Here is an 18395-nt window from a genome sequence, read left to right on the forward strand (position 1 = left end):
CCTACCAAATGACTGATTTGGACTGCAAAGGAGACCTGCTCTGAGGGACTCTGCGACCTTAGGCTGGCAAAACTACTCTTTTGAGGATTGCATTGATGCCAACAAATTGTTTCTGACCTCTAAGGTGAGCTGGTCAGACCTGGTGGAGAGGCAAATATCAGGGGAAAGAATGTATTTGGAATGTTGTAAGATTCCCCAGATTCCTTCTGCAAAGCAATACCATCAGTTTTTAGAATGTTTAATAGCTAGACTATAAAGTTTGCACCCATGGAGAGACAGCCCTTTGCTCTTCCTCACACACAGCATGTCGTGCAGTCATAATGATGCTACATTCACCCAGCATCTGGCTTTGAAACTGGGTCAATAACAGCTCTACCCCAAACACAAAGGAGTTTCAAATACTCTCACCTGTCCTTAAAGAACCTTCGAAACCCAAATGCCACCAACTTCAGAACTGCCTCAAACACAAAGACGATGGTGAACACATAGTTGCAGTACTTCAGGGCTTCATCCAGGGACTGAAAAGAGAGACACCAGTTAGACCAGCCCAACCTATCCTTTCCTAGACCCTCTGAGGAGGCACTGGCAGGCACAAGGATGTCATAGACACAGAGATAAAAGCAGTAAAGTTGTAATAGCTTGCAGAGCTCAGTTACAAAACTGCACTGAATCACACCCCAAAACTCAACCAAAGGCTTAGACACTGATGCAAACAAAACCCTCATAAGCACTAATGCTAGTCAAGAGCTATCAATCCTCCAAATTCAGTGCACAAATTGTTCAGTCTGGGTCAGAGAGAAATTCCATCCTTTCCCCATCTAACAAAGTTTACTTCTTCTGAACTGTCTTGCCTTGGGTAGAATAAAAGACTTGACGGATCATTTCTTTATTCCAGCATGGCAATCCTTAGGACAATGGCTTTGCTTCAAATGCTCAGAAAAAGAAATAATGTTGGAGATGGATTAAATCTTGCCTTCTTGAACCATGCTACATCTCTAGAGCTGGGCAGAGGATGGCCATATTTGGTGCAATGTTCATGCTCTCCACATTGCTGCCCTCGGAAGTCAGGAATCCACAGTGTTTATACTTGAAGATGATGAGTGTTTATAATGGATTTCATTGCAATTGTAGGCCAACAATAGCAAAAGAATCTTGATGGGACCTTAAAATAGATAATTGCAGGGTGAAACAGCTCTGTGGTTGCGTGGGATTTAGGGAGAGGAGGGAGGAAGGGGGAATTTAGTTAAATGCAATATAGGTCTCTTACGAGAAGAAAGACAACAATGAAGATCAAACCAGACACAACTGGAAATGAAATGTAAAAGAAGGGTCTGCAAAGCAATGTCTGCTTTGTTGACAGAGGGAGCCTCAGGACACAGGACAGCTCTCTTCATCATGTGTGTGTGGTGACTGCTTTGCTGAGCCCAGATATGTGGGATGAACGTGCACTGATTATTTGGGAACAAGAGCTGAAAGTTTTTTGGATGTTGACATTCCTCAATGCATTACAACACCTGGTTTTGTTCCAGAACCTAAAATGAAACAGCAACTCTAAAGTATTTGGGACAATTTACTATTTCACCTGAAGCACACTGCCTGAGCCTGACTTCTTATATCAACTGTGATGGCTCGTATTCAGATTTACAACTCTGTTTTACATGAACATAAACCAAGTGTAAGTAAAAACTAATCTAGATAAATAATATTTATATGAGAAACAAAGGCTGTTATGCAAAGGAATTATTGGGGCAGAACAGCACACAGTCAGCTGGTGTAAAACACACTCACGTTACCCTGGAGCTTGGTGCCCCTGTGGCTTTAGCATCCAGAAGACATTTGCAGGTTACCTGGTAGACCTACCTACTAGAAAATAAATCTTGAGCTTTTTGCTCTGTGAATAATGGAATGGAACATTAATAGATGCAGCAAATGGACAGGCTGTGTGATTTATGCCAAAGGTTTTGTTAGGAAAGAATGATTTTATGATATGTAAAGAAGGGTTGTACTTAACAGTTGGTTTATTCTAAATTCATTGAGGAAAAGAAACGTTGCTCTGCATGCATTAACTTCGTGTTTATATCTGTTGGTGGAATATTCCAAAACTCTGGACTGTTTTACAGCTCGAGGGGCAGTCATGTCTGGATCCAGAGAGGAAATATTTAGCCTGGTCTTTTCCTAGTAAAAGTTTAGCTCACTTTCTGTTATTCTCTGGGTTTTTTTTTTGCACAAAAGCAATGGGAATCAAGCTTTTGGCTGAGGCAAGAGGCTCCCAAATGGTAGAGCTGGCCTAAAGCTGAATAGATTGTAATGTTGAGTCTGAAGCCTGCTGAACAACAGGGAATGGTCCCAAGGAAGTGGAGCTGGCTGCAGACCTCACTGCTCAACGGTATCTCAAGGGAACAGTGTATGGTCCTCAGGTCCTCTGCTATCCCCTGCTGCTGTGTTTCACAGTTGATGTGCAGCTCATACCTTTGGCTGGTTGTAGTGCTCCATTGACATAGTGATGACATTGACCCCAATGATGAAAGTGATGAAGAGGTCGAGATAGTGGCTGGTGCAGAGGGTGTGGATGTACTTCCTCGCTGGGGAATAGTCAGCATAGTAAGGCCTGCGCTGGGCTTCTGCAGGAGACAGAAAGGCAACACAATGAACACAGGCCCTGCTGCATGGTTGGCAACCACCACAATGTGGCCTACAGGTCAGGTCTTACACACACCCTAAAGCGGGGCAAAGCCTGTGGCAGAACTTGTTCAAGCAAGCCACGTGTAACGGCCAAGTGACTCCACCTAGCACTGAGAACTGCAGTAGCTGAGCCAAACCTCTTGTGCCTGCAGAATGGAGCTCCACAGCTTTGACAACTATGTCCTTTTTCACCCCCCAGGTACTCCCTGTCCTTACCGCTCTGTCTCAAACTAGTGGACAACATCTCCACTTCACGGGACTCTTGCCACATGAGGAAAGGTGAGAAGCAGGATGGAAATTAGACCCAAAGCCAAGAGAGAAGCTTCAAACCCATCAAAGCTTCAACTCCAGTTTAGAGGAAAGGCTCAAGGCAGGTCTAATTTCTCTTCATCCCGCTGATGCCAGGCATGTTCCACATAAAAGAACATACCCTGAGCTCAGCTTCTGTTACAGAAGGTTTTTGGTTTATTTTAAAGGTCTAAAGAAGACACAGCAATGCCTGTGGCAAAGTAGGGCACATGCGTGAGGGTTATAGCACACAGGAGAGCATCACAGCAATGGCGTGGGGTGCTCAGCATTTGCCTCTACAAAGACCATCAGCACAAGCTCCTCTGGAAATATAAAACCAAGGGCATGGTTGCATCTAAAACACCACTCAGGCTATGACCACATGGATTTTATATCTTTGTCTCTGGGCAGGACTCTTTTCTTGTCTGTGAAATGGGGATAGTTCTGCAGATGACCAAGTGCCTGGGGCTGTTCCAAGGAGAGAGCTTAGACACTGCCCTGTGACCGAGCTGTATTTACTGCGTGTGGCTCTCTTAAATTAGACCATTGTGGGTGCTTGGATGGAGACACATGTTTCTCAAACTTCAGAAATGTAAATACTCAAAGGGTGCACTTCAGGCCACAGGCAGTGTTGTTGTAGAGTTTGCAAGTGGAAGAGACATATTGGGTCATACTAAGTCACAGCAGGATTGTTCTTAACAGAGAGGGGGTTTTGTTGCTCATGTTTCAGCAAATTCAGCATAAGGAGCTAGGAAAGAGTTGGAAATCAGGAGGTAAATAAGTTCAAAAGTGCTCAGTGCCTCCCTGAAATGCATCTTCCACTCCTCTGATCTTCCTGATATCTTTCAGTTAAAGTGACTTTTGAAATGTGGGGTTTTTTTTTGGTAGCACAACTGATGCCAGATTCAAGTCCAAACCCTTAAAATTGGATAAAGGGAAACTGAATCTGTTGCTCTCTTTCAGCTCCTGTTTTTTCTGGTAGTTAAAAGTGGAGTGGAGGCATTTGAAAAACATTTCCTTCTGACCAGGGCCACCAAGACTGCTTTTTTTTGCCCCTAATGGGTGTGGAAAAACAAGATGAAAGCAAACACAGTCGTTTTGGATACATTCTTCTCTTGCTTTCATGTGCCACGTGCCTTCGTCCTACCGGTCCTCTTGGACTGGTGGAGCTGTGCTTGCTACTGAGCTCCGCTGATCTGCTGTGTTTAAAAAATACTAGTAAAAACATAGCTGTATAATATTCATTTGAGCCTGCACAATGTGCTTTCATGGGTGTTCAGGATTGCAACAGACTTCTTAGGTTTGTGTTTGGAAATGTCTTCTTGGAAATGCAAAGTATCAGCTTGTTGGGTGGTCCCAGAATACCCCAAATAGTCAAATGTTGTATTAAGGGACTATTTATTAACAGCAAATGGTTGATTAATGGAGCTCAGAACAACATTAGCAGTGCTGTGTGGTGTGTGGACACGCTGGCTAGCAGCACAGAAGGAAAACAGGCTGTAGGTGACTGCAACTACTCTCATTTAGGATGCACTACACCCCTGAAGCCAAGTTAACAGATGAAACTTCTCCTGGGGGGACACATACAGGGACAGTCTGGGATAAAGTTGACAACAGTTTGAAACACATGCAACAACACAGTCATGCTCAGCACAGTAACCCATGCAATGTCCATTAGAGGAGATGCTGCCCATGCGAGGCTAATGGTGAGCAGGGGTGTGCAGGAAGGACAGGCCAGCTTCTGCTCTGGTGGTGTTGACATTAGGTCAGGACAAGCCCATGGAGCCAGAGGGGTTGCAGCAGGGTGAAAGCAGTGAGAGGTCAGCCACACAGCCTCACTGCAGCCCTGACCCACTCCGGACAGGAGGGAGGCTGCATTTCAGAGCTCCAAAGCCCTCATCTCTGCTGGGTCATTCGTGGTCCCTTTAGGAACAGGAGTTTTACTTCAATCACAGCACAATGAGTGGCTTTGGCTTTCTCTCAGTTCAGACACACATTTTTACTTCTTAGGATATACGACATTATTCTCCCCAGTTTGGGTGTTAAGTGTTTGTCGCACAGTCTGCTTAGCCAGAGACATGGAACCTGCAGGAGAACCTGTATGAGAACAGTGGACCACAGGGATGCGGGCACAGCAAACAGGGGACATCGAATGCCTCATTAATTACTGCAGGCAAAATGCAATCTGGGCCTGGTTTTTCCAGGGAAACAGTTTCTGGGATGAGTCTCCATTCAGCCAACTAGCAGACTTACATCAAACACCGACAAGTATCCCTGCAGCTGATGGTTTGAATTGGTGGAAATGCAGGAGGGAAAGGAGAAACCATCAAATATACATAAAAGGAAAACCACAGTCCTTTCTCGACCCTGCTTCTAGATGTTGGCTAAGGCTTGAACCTCACCTTTCTGCAGAGTATTTAAACTACTTTGCTGGTGATTCTGCCGACAGGAAAACTAATGAAGCACTGTCTCTTAGCTTAAAAGCCTTTAGGTTGGCATTCCAATTGCTAGCTACAGCTCCTCCATTATTCTCCTCTGCATGAAACATTAGAAAGCCCTAATGGGTTTATACGCATGCTTGGCACAGAAGTAGCTTTATACCTGCAGCTGCCTGGAAAAATAAGCTAGATAGTTTGAAAATTCCCTAGTTGGAAATGCTAAGCAGATGTGCCCAAACTTTTAGTTACAGCTCAAATATTTCTGCTGGATCGAGCCATGGTTGTGGCATTTAAATAGCACTGTGCTGCCCACAACTGCTCCCCCCTAGAGAGGAAGACTTGCAGTCAGTGCTGTGAAAGGCATCTCTGCTCGGTCTTAAACCAAACCTGGCCTCTTCCATCTAAAATGCTCAGATGCTCGGTTCTGTGTTGGGAAATGCCTCAGGGAAACACGGCTGTGACCCCACTCATACAGAGCAGAAAGCAGCAAAAAGCATTTATTTTCTGAGTTCTCCAATTTTGGGGTCTTCCCAGAGACCGGTGACTTGGTGACACTACTGGAAGGCACTCTCTGCTCCCCAGCTTGGGCCTCCCCACGCTGAGCCAGGCATTTCCAGCATTGCCTGCACTGCTTTCAGCACACAGCATCACCCAGAGCCCACTCGCAGCCTTTGAAGACCAAGAGCACTGCCTGTGTGTGACCTTGACAACAAGTCCTGCTTAGTGCTTCACAGCACAAACAGGAGGGTTGGGTTTGGCTTTGTATCATGAATACAGAGGAGATGAAGCTGATCCATGTGGTTTTAATACAAAAATTCAATCTGGGGAGGCTGGTTTTGGTCTGTGTCTTCTGAAAACCTCATTAAAGGTTAGGAGCTGCAGGACTGTTAAATTACACTATATGTATTTACATAGTATATAGAGCGGATGGAGGTAGTGACTGTGTCAGAAAAATATTCTAGTTTATCTTGAATTTTTACCTTCATATTTAATAGTACACTGTGTATTTCTGCCTTGAAAACCACATCAAATGCATTTCTGCAGTGTATTCCAACCCCACACCCTATTTACTCATGTGATTTGAGTTAACTGGCAAACCCAGGGCCTGCTTTCAGTGCTGAGTTTATTGTAGCCTGCGTCTGAAGGCTGGGCTGCTTTCATGGAGCCAGCACCCTGCTGACATGTTGGGTCCATGTTTGGGGTACAGGTTGGACTTGATCTTAAAGTCTTTTCCAACCTAGTTGATTCTGTGATTCTCTGTTGCTGGTACCTCGAGTGATGCTTGTTGCAGGAGCACAGAGAGTCAAGGCATGCTGACAAGGGCTGGGGGATGTCACCCTGTCCTGTCCCTTCATAACAGTGGCTCTCAGATGGGAAACAAGATACCTGTTGGAAAGGTTTGAGGTAGTGTCTGACAGAGATGAACAGGGACCTTCCTGCCAGGTTCCTGAAGGTACCCCCAAAACAGGCACGTGACAATTCCCCATCCCACCTGCATGGGGTCTGATGAAGGAGCTGTGTCCAGCTGCAGGGCTGTGTGCTCCATGGAGCAATCCCTCTGCCAGCTGCTGATAGGTCTGCACACAGGGTCTAAATCCTGGACCCAGCCTGCAGAGCCTGGGATTTGTACGCAGGGCCTGCTCTGATGGAAACACCCAGGCACTAATAAGCTGTAACCCATTTCCAGGCATGAGCCCAAGCCTAGTATGGCTCAAGGATGCATTTATCTGTGTGTAGATACCTACAAGATGCTCAAAGACCTCAATACACAGAAATACACACAGGATTACTACACACAGAGGACATTACAGACAGAAGACAGGACACAAAGACAAGATGCCAAGCAGACAGAGCGAGTCCAGATGTGTTGCTCAGGTACATCTGTTGGCTATGCTGGATTTGACTCTTGTTACCAGCCCTAATTCTTCTTCCCCTTTATGATCTCCTCAGGTCAACTGCTAGAAATGGCAACTAAAGCAAAAGCAGGGTTCTCAGCTAAGCTTCCCAATGTAGACTCCTGTGCTCATCTTGCCTCTCACCTGCTCCTCCATATGGGTGACACACACAGCTCTGGGGCATGTGGAAAGCATGTGCAGCATCCCATCCCTGCATGTGTACACAGACATTCCCCCCCCAGACACTCTGCCACACACATGGCACCATCCACATTTCACATCTTTCTGAGTCTGCCATATCCATCATCTTCTGACTCTCCCAGAAGGTGAAAACTTCTCCCATTTAAATACTAAAAATAATCCATTAAAACGCAAATTGTAACCTTCCAAAATGTGTATCAGGAATTTTATTTCACCTTGTTCATGACTAATATTTGGCCACCAACCTGTCCATGTTGAACAGAGGCATGCAGGAGACCTCAGAGCCAGACGATCTGAGGTAACCTCCTGGAAACCCAACAAATGGCCAAACATTTAGCCTCTCAGTTGCTATATTGGACTTAATCCCCTTCCAGAAAGCTGTCCTCCTCCCTGTGTGCTCTGCAGTGAAATGTTACAACCTGCATCTGTGCAGTGCCTGGGTCTGAAGTATCTCCTTGGCTCTATCCTTCGAGATAGCTGAATAAAGAGGGGCAATGGAAGAGTGTCCATCACTTTGACAGGGACTGGCTCTTCTTGGTGTCTAAGCACAGGCTGTAATAAGATTTACTTACTAATCAGGAACAGCAACTGGCTGGGGTTAAGCTATCCCTCCTTACCTGTGCCCCAGCCTATTTTGTCTAAAGATGCTTAATAATCTTTGTAAATAAGCTTCTTTTTGCACATAAGCTTTGAGTTTATCTGAATGTTTTCTTGGGTCAGCACACTGGGGGAGAACTGCTGCACAAGCAGGATGATTCTTGAGAGCTTGAAACTGATTTCTTCTATTGTGCTGGAAATGCTGCCTTCAGGATTTCCGCTTCTAATCCTAGCTGGAACTTTGAACTCAAAAACCAAGATGGGAAAAGGAAAATGAAATTGTATTTGAACTCTTCTACATCTCTGGAGAGACTCAAAGTCGGTTTGCAGCTAGCTGGTTTGTTCTAGATTTCATTCTAACCCAGCTACTTAACTCACTACTAGCTATAGATGAAACAGGCTTGGCCTTCACTGTGGTGTCAGGTCACTCTGTGATTAAGGCCCTGTGAGACCATGGTGCAAATAGTAATGCTGATGTCCCCCATGGCTCTAAAAAAGAGGACTCCAAGAGCAGGAAAGCAGCTAAGAGGGTTGGGTTTCTAGTAGCAAACCCTCTGAGTACTATGTCCTTGGAGCCAGGCAAAAGACTATTTGATCTAACTGCAGTTTTCCCAGCTAGAAATGGATACCTATGGCTTGACATTAAGGAAACAACAAGCTATTTGTCACAGTGGTCTTTACAGGAGATCACACAGGGCAGCACAGTGCTAGGCAAAGAGCCACAGGACTGCTGTGGCAAGCAGGGCCAAAAGCACTCAAGCCTTATCCCTGACTAAGCTCATCTTTCATCACAGTGGCCAAGCCATGTTCCCTCACTTACTTCTAAAATGCTTGCCAGCATCTAATGCAGGCTATCCCTGCTCACTAAAACTGGCTGGGAAGTCAGTGTGGTTGGTTTCCTGGCAGTTTCCCTGGGAATACCCACCAGATGCTATAGGCAGCTTGTCCCTGGCAGAGCCTGCCAAGGAGCAGTGAAGGTGAGAAGTAATAGGTGAGAACCCCTGGGAAGGTTTAAGTGAGGAAAGGAGCACAAGCTCAGGTGTTTTTCTGGTCTGGTTTGATGGTCCCTACTAGATCCACTGAGGAGGAGATTTCAGCTAAAGGCCTTCTGTTGGACTGTGATGGCCCTGCATCTGGCCAGTATTTCCATGTAGTCTGAGTGCAAGGACAAACTGAGTCCCAGCAGCTCCCCCAGCCTGTGATGGGGCAAGCATCTCTTGTAATGGACATCTTCCAGAGAAGAATTTTCTGGATAGCCCCGTCCTGGGGCTCCATTCCTCTCCCCAGGGCTGTGGCTTTGTTCATGCCCTCATGCAGCATGTTTGTGGCATGCGGGGCCATGCGCTTGGACTCTAAAAAGCATCACAATTATTTTGTCTAAGAAAAGAACTAGGAAATCAAATCCACCATCCTCAGATGCAAGCGGCACTTTAAGCCACTGGGCTACCCTTGGGACTGGCCTTCGTGCACACAGTAAGCACTGAGCTGTTTACACTGCATCCCTCCGTCACCGCAAGCTCCCGCTCGGTGCTCGGGACACCTTTGCCTTGCAGAGCACGATAGAGAGATCTGCTTGGAGGAGGATTTCCTCCCCAGCCAAGTAAACAGGTAATGCTTTACTTAGGCCTTGTAGAGGACAATTCCAGGGTGTTGGCAACCCAAGACTTAAGGTACCGCGCCAAAGAGGTAACGAAACAAAACAGCCTCTTGAATCCCATGGAAACAAAACCAAAGGGGAACGGAAGTCTTGCTTTGGGAGCAGGCAGGGCTCAGAAAGATTTGGGTTTGTAATGCAGTCTACCGACCAGACAGGTACATCTCCTTACTCCTGCGCTTTTTCTCCAGGCGTCTGAGGCGCTTCTCCTCGCGCCGCCGGGCCTCCTCTGCCTCCTGGTGCTGGCGGCACTTGTGGAAGTTCTCCACCACCACTCCCACAAACATGTTGAGCACAAAGAAGCTGACGATGAGCAGGAAGGAGATGAAGTAGAGAAGCATCCAAGGGTTATGGTTCTGGATGGGCTGAGATGGGGAATCAGAAAACAAAGAGAGACGTTCAGCCTGGAGAAGAGAAGCTGTGTGGTGACCTCATAGCAGCTGTCCAGTATCTGAAGGGGTTCTACAAGGATGCTGGAGAGGGGCTCTTTGTTAGGGATTGTAGTGACAGGACAAGGGGTGATGGGTTCACACTGAAACAAGGGGAAGATATAAGGAAGAAGTTCTTTACTGTGCGGGTGGTGAGGCGCTGGCACAGGGTGTCCAAAGAAGTGGTAAATACCCCATCCCTGGCAGTGTTCAGGGCCAGGTTGGACAGGACCTTGGGTGACATGGTCTAGTGCAAAGCATCCCTGCCCATGGCAGGATGGTTGGAACTGGATGATCTTAAGCTCCTTTCCAACCCAAACCATTCTATGATACTATGCTTCTATGATTCTAAGTTGTATAGGCATGATGTGTGTAAGTCAGGGTATTGGGGACTCTGTAGCAGCAAGACATCACAGTACATTGTTGTGGGGAGGAGGAGAGGGCTGAGAGGAGTTAGGAGATTTTTCCCCAAACAGCTTCCTCTCATTCGCTTTCTAACTGACTAGAATTATACTTCTGTTGTAAAAGCCACCCTACCCTCCATAAGTGGGCTTACAGGATTGAAGTGGCATTTATTTCATACAGCTTAAGATAAACCTCAGTGGATGTGCATCATCCCACCTGTGAGATCAATTTAGTTAAAGATAGGCTCTGGCTTATTTTTATTTAGATGTGGGCTCATGGTTAATGTTTCTCAGTTATTATGAGATCTTCAGAAGCAGGAGAAAATTAGGTACAAAGTGTTACTGTAGCTACAATTGGGTACTACTCATCAAAGACTCTTGACTTCTCTTTTTCAAATGCCACATAATACACAAGCTTAACAATTTCTCTTTCATAACATTCCTGATTTTACCCCGTCTCATGTGAGTTTGTTCTTATTCATCGTGCCTTCTGTGAAGCTGCTGTGCAATGGCACATGTGGCTCCTCAAGTACTCCTCAAGTACCATCATTCAAATAAAAAAACCCCATCAATGCTTGTTTACCTACTACATGGTACTCACTGAAGAACAGAAAACCTTGGCAGCCCAACACACACAGTCAGTTCCTATAGCTCTGCTCCTTCCTGGGACTTCAAAACCATCAGTCACCCCAGCATGAGACTCGGGAGAGCAACACAGCTGGACTCGGCAGTATATTTACCTGTTGGTCAATACCCACAGCATCCAAACCATCATACATGATGTTCACCCAACCGTCTTTGGAGGAGAGGACAAACAAGGACATAAGGGCCTAAAAGAAAATAAACAAACAGAAAAGCTTGGTCTTGCATTTTAGTCCCTAGAAAAGAAAATACAACAGACAACACTCAGCAAAACTAATGCACAGCTCAGAACACATCATCTGGCCTGGGGCTGGTGGAGAGATGCAACATATTGTGGATGCTTTTACCTATTTCTGTATCTGGCTTAAAAGTGAGCAAACTAGAGCTGTTAACACTCCTTTTCTCTCACATACAGGCTGACTTATGCTTAGACACATCAGGCTTTCTGGTCACCGGAGCATGATTAAAAATCAGTACTGCAGGCTGGTTCAGTATTGTGGGGTTTTAAAAGGCAATAACATATCCCAGCTCCTTCTCTGAGCTGTCTTGCTTTTCAGCCACTATATTCAGCCACCGTATTTAATTTCAATTGCAAACACAACAGGTAGAAGTCAAGAGACTAAAAATGACAGTTGAGGTCCAGACATGAGGGACTGCATGTAAAAGCAGTGGCTTTAATAGAACACTCTCCTACAAATAAGGAATTGTATAATCCTAGGAAGTCTGGCTGCAGGAGATCAAGAGGTGACCTGATCCGTTTTACCCCTTGGGGTTGCTTCCAATAGATGAATGCCTATGTTAAGTGCTCATCCATTAAGAACTGTTACAGAAAATCCATGCAGTGAGGACTTTACCTGTCCCAAATTGTCAAAGTTGTACTTCCGCCGAACCCATCTGTAGCGAGCATTGGTGCAGTCAGCCTTCGTAGTGATGTTTTTCACATCAGGACCATCGCAGTAGTAGAACTTGCCTTTAAAAAGCTGTATTTGAGAAGTACCAAAAATGAAAAGGGGAAAAAAAAAAAAGAGGCTGTGGAAAGTCTAGCCCTGATTTATCTTTCTTTCCCCTAGTAGCTGTTTGTCAAGTTCAAATTCCTTTCCTTCCAGCTCAGATTCCTGTCTTAACATACATGGCAGGAAAACACCTCTGGTGAAACTTCAGGAACTGAGATATTGTTGTGTATTGCCTCAGATGCATAAGGAAGATGATGCTGCAAACCAAATCTGTCTTGTTGGGATGATGACAATCTTCCCTCTAAGGAAGAGATATTCTATACGTCCTAGCACACAGAGCTAGGAGAGATCTTGGGTATTTGTGTTTTCCTTCTCCTCCCTCAGGCTTAGCTGGTGCTGTGCTGCTCACCAGGGAGGGCTGCTCTTCTAAGAAGTCTCCAGTGAGCAGATGCCAACCCCACCCCAGAGCAGCTATTCTACAACCTGGCTTTCCTTTCCTAACACCTAACTGAAATCCCCCTTCGGACATATTTAAGCTCAGTACTTCCACCTTAACCCTAGGTGGTGAGCAAAACAGCTTCTCTTTTGCAGCAGTCACTTAGAGATGGCTCTGGGGAGAGAAATAATCTTACCTGGACCCCTAAAATCCCAAAGATAATGAAGAAAGCACAGCAGATGAGGACAATATTCCCAATAGGCCTCAAGGACGAGATCAAGGTTTCTACCACCAGTTTCAGACCTGGGGCTCTGCTGATGACTCTGGAAAAAAGAGCAAAACAATAAAGGCTTTAATATGGTTGGTTTTTCCCCTCTGCCTGGCTGCAGTAAAGCTAACACAACCCTCCTCTACCTGCAGGCAGCATTCAGAGATGGTCAGTGACTTATCTGGACAACTAGAACATTGACAGTCACATCAGATGGAATTAAAGAAGTGTAAGACACCCTGTCAGTGGTGTTGGGCAATAGCTTACGAGTAACAGTGAGGAGGGAATACTCTCTATGGGCAGGATACCACAGAGGATCCCATTGACAGGGCTATTTATACCTTAGTACAGAAAGCTGATCCGCTCTGAGGTCTCTTTGATCCAAGCAGAGGGGCACACACCAGGCAGGAGCCTGCTTCTTAACACAACGTGTATTAAACAGCTCCACAGTGGTACTAGAGAGCATGTCTTGTCCTCTTACTACAAGCCATAAGTGCTCTCCTTTCCTGCTGGCCTGGGCCCCATGACAACTTCCCAAACAAAGTCATTTCAGTTTGTTTGCTAATTAGTTCCTACACTGACTCTTGGCTAACAGCAACTTGTGATCAACAGCTCCCCAGCCAAAGGGTCACCCATTAAAGAGCAGCTTGCTGTGAGGCTGTGAGAGCACGGCCCGAAGCAGGTTTTGGGTATTATGGAGAACAAGTGTTTTGCTTTCCTGGAGGAGTGCCTGGAGAATGGCTCTCCCATGGGTGTCTGAGAAATGTGTTTGCACACACATAAGTGCAACCAGCCCAAGCAAGTTCTGGGAAAGGGGTGTTTTGACTGATGAACATCAAAGCTGGGTTTAGGAGAGGCCTGTAGAGGGTATAAGTTCTTGCAGGTAGCCTGAGCTTGCACGTCTAATGATGCTTCATGCCTGCCAAACACAGAGGAAAGAGGAGAGCTGTATGCTGCAGGGACAAAGCTTTTCAATAGGGTCTTGTTTGGCAGCAAATAATGTGGCAGTCTGAACTGCACCTACAAAGTGTTAGGAATGGTCCCTGGAGTAACCCTAGAAGAGGCTGTGTTAAGTGAAGCCATCATGAGAAGTGATGAATTCCTCTCTATTAATAGAATCTGGCCTACTTATCCTCAAAGACCAATTGCCTTTTTTTCCCCTTAGGCCTACTTATTGCCCATGGCCTCATTTCTGTTCCTGGTTATGTGTGTTAGGTGCCTTGAGGTGCTGCCAGGCCAAGGCTTGCCTAGGGTAGCTCCTGGTGAGCCAGCACTGCAAGGGGACTCTGATGCCACCATAAGAACAGAGCATGGGAGCAAGAGAGGAGACAAACACAAAGTCACTTGTCACTAAGGAAACACGGAGCAGCAGATAAATAGCTGCTGTTCTTGTAGTCATGGGCCCAAACAAGATCGGTTTTTCCTATTCGTCTCATAAGCAAGCCTGTCTCTGGAGGTACCTATCTTATTTCTCCTAGAATTTAACGAAAAAGACTTGTACTCCTTGCCAAGCAGGACAGAAACAGAACAGGAGCCACGAGCTCATAAAAATCCACCAAGCATTAATCCTCTTTGTTACTGCATAATAGTAAACAAAATACCAATTCTCTTTATTCCTTTTCTCACCTACTGAAAGCATCTCCCCTTCCTCCAGCTTGCTGAGAGCTAAATTGTTCTGCAGTAATGGGAGACCAGGTAGAGATGCTGGAGCTTATCAAATTATTGCCAGTACCTGTTCAGTTGTAAATTCTCTCCCAGCCAACGTGACCTCTTTGCTTGGGAACGACTTGAATAACAAGGAGCCAGACTGATTTGTAAAATGGTGATAAAAACGCAGCATGGAGGAGGCATTCACAGCACTAACTGCCTGAGTATGATAACATGTCTGACTCCAAACTCCATTCGCTCTTTCCCATGCTGGAGGAGATGCATTATGATTCAGTTCTCTGTTTCCAAACTGTTTCCAAACAGAGCTCGCCAAAGATGCTTCTGCCCATAACTGTGCTCAGCTTTTTGTGCTATTAAGCAAGACCTTGACAGATCATGTGCATTTTTATAAACTCTTTGGTCTCTCAACACAAAGCAACTCAGTACTCTCCCAGTGAATGTACCTGAGAGGTCTCAAGGTCCTCAGAAGCCTCAAAACACGAAGGACACCCAGGATCTTTGCTCCGCCTGCTGATGCCATGGAGACAATAATGTCAATGATAGATACAAAGACCAGGACTCCATCCAGGACATTCCAGCTGCTCTGCAGATAGGTGTTCTCCCCAGAGAAAAAGCCAAGAGCTACCACCTACAGCCAGGAGAAGAGAGACATTTAAATCTTCACCCAGATCACAACTATGTCATGTTCTGGTCTTTGCCAGGCCTGGCTATGAAGATGCAATTACCTTAACCATCATTTCAGCCACAAAGATTGCAGTGAAGATGTAATTAGAAACACTTAGGAACATCCTCTCCTGTAAAACACAGAGCAACAAAAAGAGGCAAGTTATTTAAAGAGGTTAGAAAACAACAAACATCTTCCACGTTGCAGGGTCTTGCCTACACAAGGATGCTGGATGAAGGAGGAAAATGACTTCGGTACTCACTGTGCTGTGTGGGTCTATGTCTGGTCGCTCCAGTGCTATAGTGATGCAGTTGAGAAATATGAAGACCAGCACCACATGATCAAACATTTTATGGGCAATGACCTTCTGGCACATCACTCGGAACCTGCAGACATGGGGGGGGAGCAAAATATGCTTCAGATATTTGGGTGAGCAAGAGACTCCCACCTGAATGGCACATCCTCAAAAGGCTTCAGCAGCTGTGCCACCAGCATCAGTCCAGGTAGTGAGCACTCCACAAGTTACAGACACTATTATCAGTGCAGTAAACTAGATGTAATAACAGCTATTATTAATGCTGGTTAAACCACCCTTCTTCTTAGACAACCATGGAGTGAACCATGCAACAGTTCTGCAGACATGTAACAGAAAAAGGTTACCTAAAAGGCAGGAATTGGATTTCTAAAACTCTCAGTGCTTCTGCATTAGATTGGGAATTTCTCAAGGGAAGGCTGGCTAGAAATGTAATATTCCATTACCCCAAAAACCTGGTGGGCTGGTGTTTCACTGAATTTCTTACCGATTCTGTGGGGAAAACACATAGAGGGACCAGTCTTCATGAGTCTTGCACCACTGTGGTTTGTAGGGCTCCAGGGCTTTACGAATCCGGTAGCAGTAACTCTGGAAAGAAAAGAAGAAACACCTTTTCTTCCTCTTTTATTTTCCTGCCTCCTTAACTTTCACAGTGCTTTTGTGACAGAGGGCAGTGCATGGCATTTCATGGTGCCTGTAAGAAGTCACGGCTTTTAGGACAGCTGTGGCAGGTGTCGTCACATTTGTCCAACAAAAGAGAAAGGAAAGGGGTGAAAGAAAGGGGCTGCTGTACAGTGAGATACGAACATGACAGAGGAGGACTTCTAGGCAGGAATCATTTTGAGATCCGAAGTTCTGTCAAAACCAAAAAGGGCTCAAGCAAGCAAGAAGTTAACTACAAAACCTTCAAGCTTTTGGGATGCCAAACAACTCTTGTGAGCAAAGACATTAGCTAGCTGTCGTCCCTACAGGTCATTTTTGGAGGCATCTCACACCAATGGGATAATCTCAATCAGTCCAAAAACTAGGCAAATGTATGCACATTACCTTGCAGTTTTACCTTGTAAGAGACCACTACTACTGAACAGCCCATCCCACTAACTTAGTTAAAAAAACCCTTTGAGAAGTGGAGGTCCACCACCTGGATCTGGACTCATGCTATCTGCACCAACCTTTAGGCAGTAACACATTTCCAAGCTGGATTTTCAATCCTTCCTGGAGTGGAAATGCAACTTAACACACAAACACCCAATTTCCCCCTCAACTCACATCCTCCATGTCATCCTCATAGTCCATAGCATCCTCCTTGTGACCATCCACACGCAGGAAGAACTCACTGGGGACATGAACCATTTTGCCATTGCAGTCTTGGTACTCAGCAGGCAGAACAGCCACGGGGCTGATGCTGAGCGAGTGGCGCATGGTGGGCAACTGGAGCAGCTCCGGCAAGTCCAGGGAGCTGCGGTAGTCCAGGGACTCTGCCCGGCGGTGCAGCGAGGCTCTGCTCACTGTGCTGGACTTGGCATCATCGGAGTCATCATCTGTGCTGCCCTTCCCCTCCCCAGAGAGCAAGGACTCTCTTTCTCCTGACTGGCTCTTCTTCTTGAGGCTTGGGGCTCTGCCCAGGCTATTCCAGCTTGAGCGTCGGCTTCCCCAGTTGCTGCTGGTGCCCCAGTTGGCGCAAGGGGAGCTGCGGAGGCTGGACTGAGAGAGAAGAAAGACATTTGAGGGTTTGTTTGCACGACAAAGCCAAAGCATACGGCATTTTGAAGACCCTTCTTGTTGCAAGTCATGCCTTCCCCTGAATGCTCCATCCCTGGCAATGGTCAAGACCAGCTTGGATGAGGCCTTGGGTGATATGGTTTAGTGTGAGGTGTCCTTCCCCATGGCAGGGGGGTTGGAACTTGATGATCTTAAGGTCCTTTCCAACCCTAACTATTCTATGATTCTACGATTCTATGATTTCATCATGCCTTGAGATGGGAGCCAAGTACCCAGGTAAGCCCACACTGAAGGTGCTCTGAGCTATACCTGCAGCACAGCTCCAACCCGCTGTGCTGTGTGACCTCCTATTGTCCTGGCAACATGAACTGCACATAAAAACTGAACTCAGAGGCACTATTGCTAAAGTGGCATTTTCTTTCCTCACGTTCAAGTGGTTTCAGCCCACAGCTTCCCTGGCTTCCAAAGGGGCTCTGGTACCTGGCACCCAAATGTCTGTAAGAAATTGTGCCCCTATTTGCATTACTTTCTCTTCAATTGCTGCATAGGAGGTGGAAAAATGTTTCCCTTACAACCAATTTTTGGCCCTGATCAGTGTGTCAGGGCACTTTGGCTGACAGGTAGTTGCCAAGATGAGAGCACTTCAGGTCAGAGCAGAAAAGCTAGAAGGAAAGCTCTTTTTCCCTCCATGGCTTCCTCCCAGCATAAAACGAGGCAAACTGCCTTCCTCCTCCTGCTCAGTGTTGGCCAGCTCTCCTCTGACTGCTTCATCATCCTTTGGCTGGTGGCACTGATGTGCTCTCAGAGAAAGGATTCAAATGATGAACAACTCTCTCCGGCAACTCGCAATCCCATGATACCCCAAGGCAAACAACAGCCATCTCTATTTTCTTTTCAAAAGCATTACCTTGACTAAGCAGCTTACCAAAGGGGATAGTGGCTCTGTCTCTGCGTGAAGTGCTTTCACAGTCCGCTGCCTTGATTTGAACATGATATTGCAGTTACAGAGCAGAGGAATGGGATAGATAAGCAGCAGCAAAAATCCACTTTGTCTATTAACTCTTCTCCCTCTGTTTTCATAGAGCTGCCCTCCTGCTCCCCTGTTGCAGGCAAAATGCAACCCATTGCCAAAGCAGTCAGCT

The 18395-nt window shown here is 46.1% G+C and overlaps 1 protein-coding gene across 3 annotated transcripts in view; it reads right to left on the reverse strand.

Moving 5' to 3' along the window:
* Nucleotides 1–18395, reverse strand: part of LOC133279440 (voltage-dependent T-type calcium channel subunit alpha-1H-like) — a 118038-nt gene that overhangs the window by 18762 nt on the left and 80881 nt on the right. For 2 of the 3 annotated variants that reach the window (XM_061473151.1, XM_061473150.1), the window contains exons 15-25: nucleotides 16801–17235; nucleotides 16019–16119; nucleotides 15481–15604; nucleotides 15280–15348; nucleotides 14998–15182; nucleotides 12815–12941; nucleotides 12084–12209; nucleotides 11328–11417; nucleotides 9907–10120; nucleotides 2470–2621; nucleotides 409–518 (exon numbers count right to left, since the gene is read on the reverse strand). In XM_061473151.1, the coding sequence (XP_061329135.1) occupies nucleotides 409–518; nucleotides 2470–2621; nucleotides 9907–10120; nucleotides 11328–11417; nucleotides 12084–12209; nucleotides 12815–12941; nucleotides 14998–15182; nucleotides 15280–15348; nucleotides 15481–15604; nucleotides 16019–16119; nucleotides 16801–17235 (1733 nt within the window). The remainder of the gene's footprint in view (nucleotides 1–408; nucleotides 519–2469; nucleotides 2622–9906; nucleotides 10121–11327; nucleotides 11418–12083; nucleotides 12210–12814; nucleotides 12942–14997; nucleotides 15183–15279; nucleotides 15349–15480; nucleotides 15605–16018; nucleotides 16120–16800; nucleotides 17236–18395) is intronic. The other variant, XM_061473152.1, reaches the window with a different exon arrangement.

Source organism: Pezoporus flaviventris, unplaced genomic scaffold, assembly GCF_033815535.1.
Source record: "Pezoporus flaviventris isolate CSIRO_AGI_PZ_B2104156 unplaced genomic scaffold, CSIRO_AGI_Pfla_v1 ptg000078l, whole genome shotgun sequence".
Lineage (NCBI taxonomy): Eukaryota > Metazoa > Chordata > Aves > Psittaciformes > Psittacidae > Pezoporus > Pezoporus flaviventris.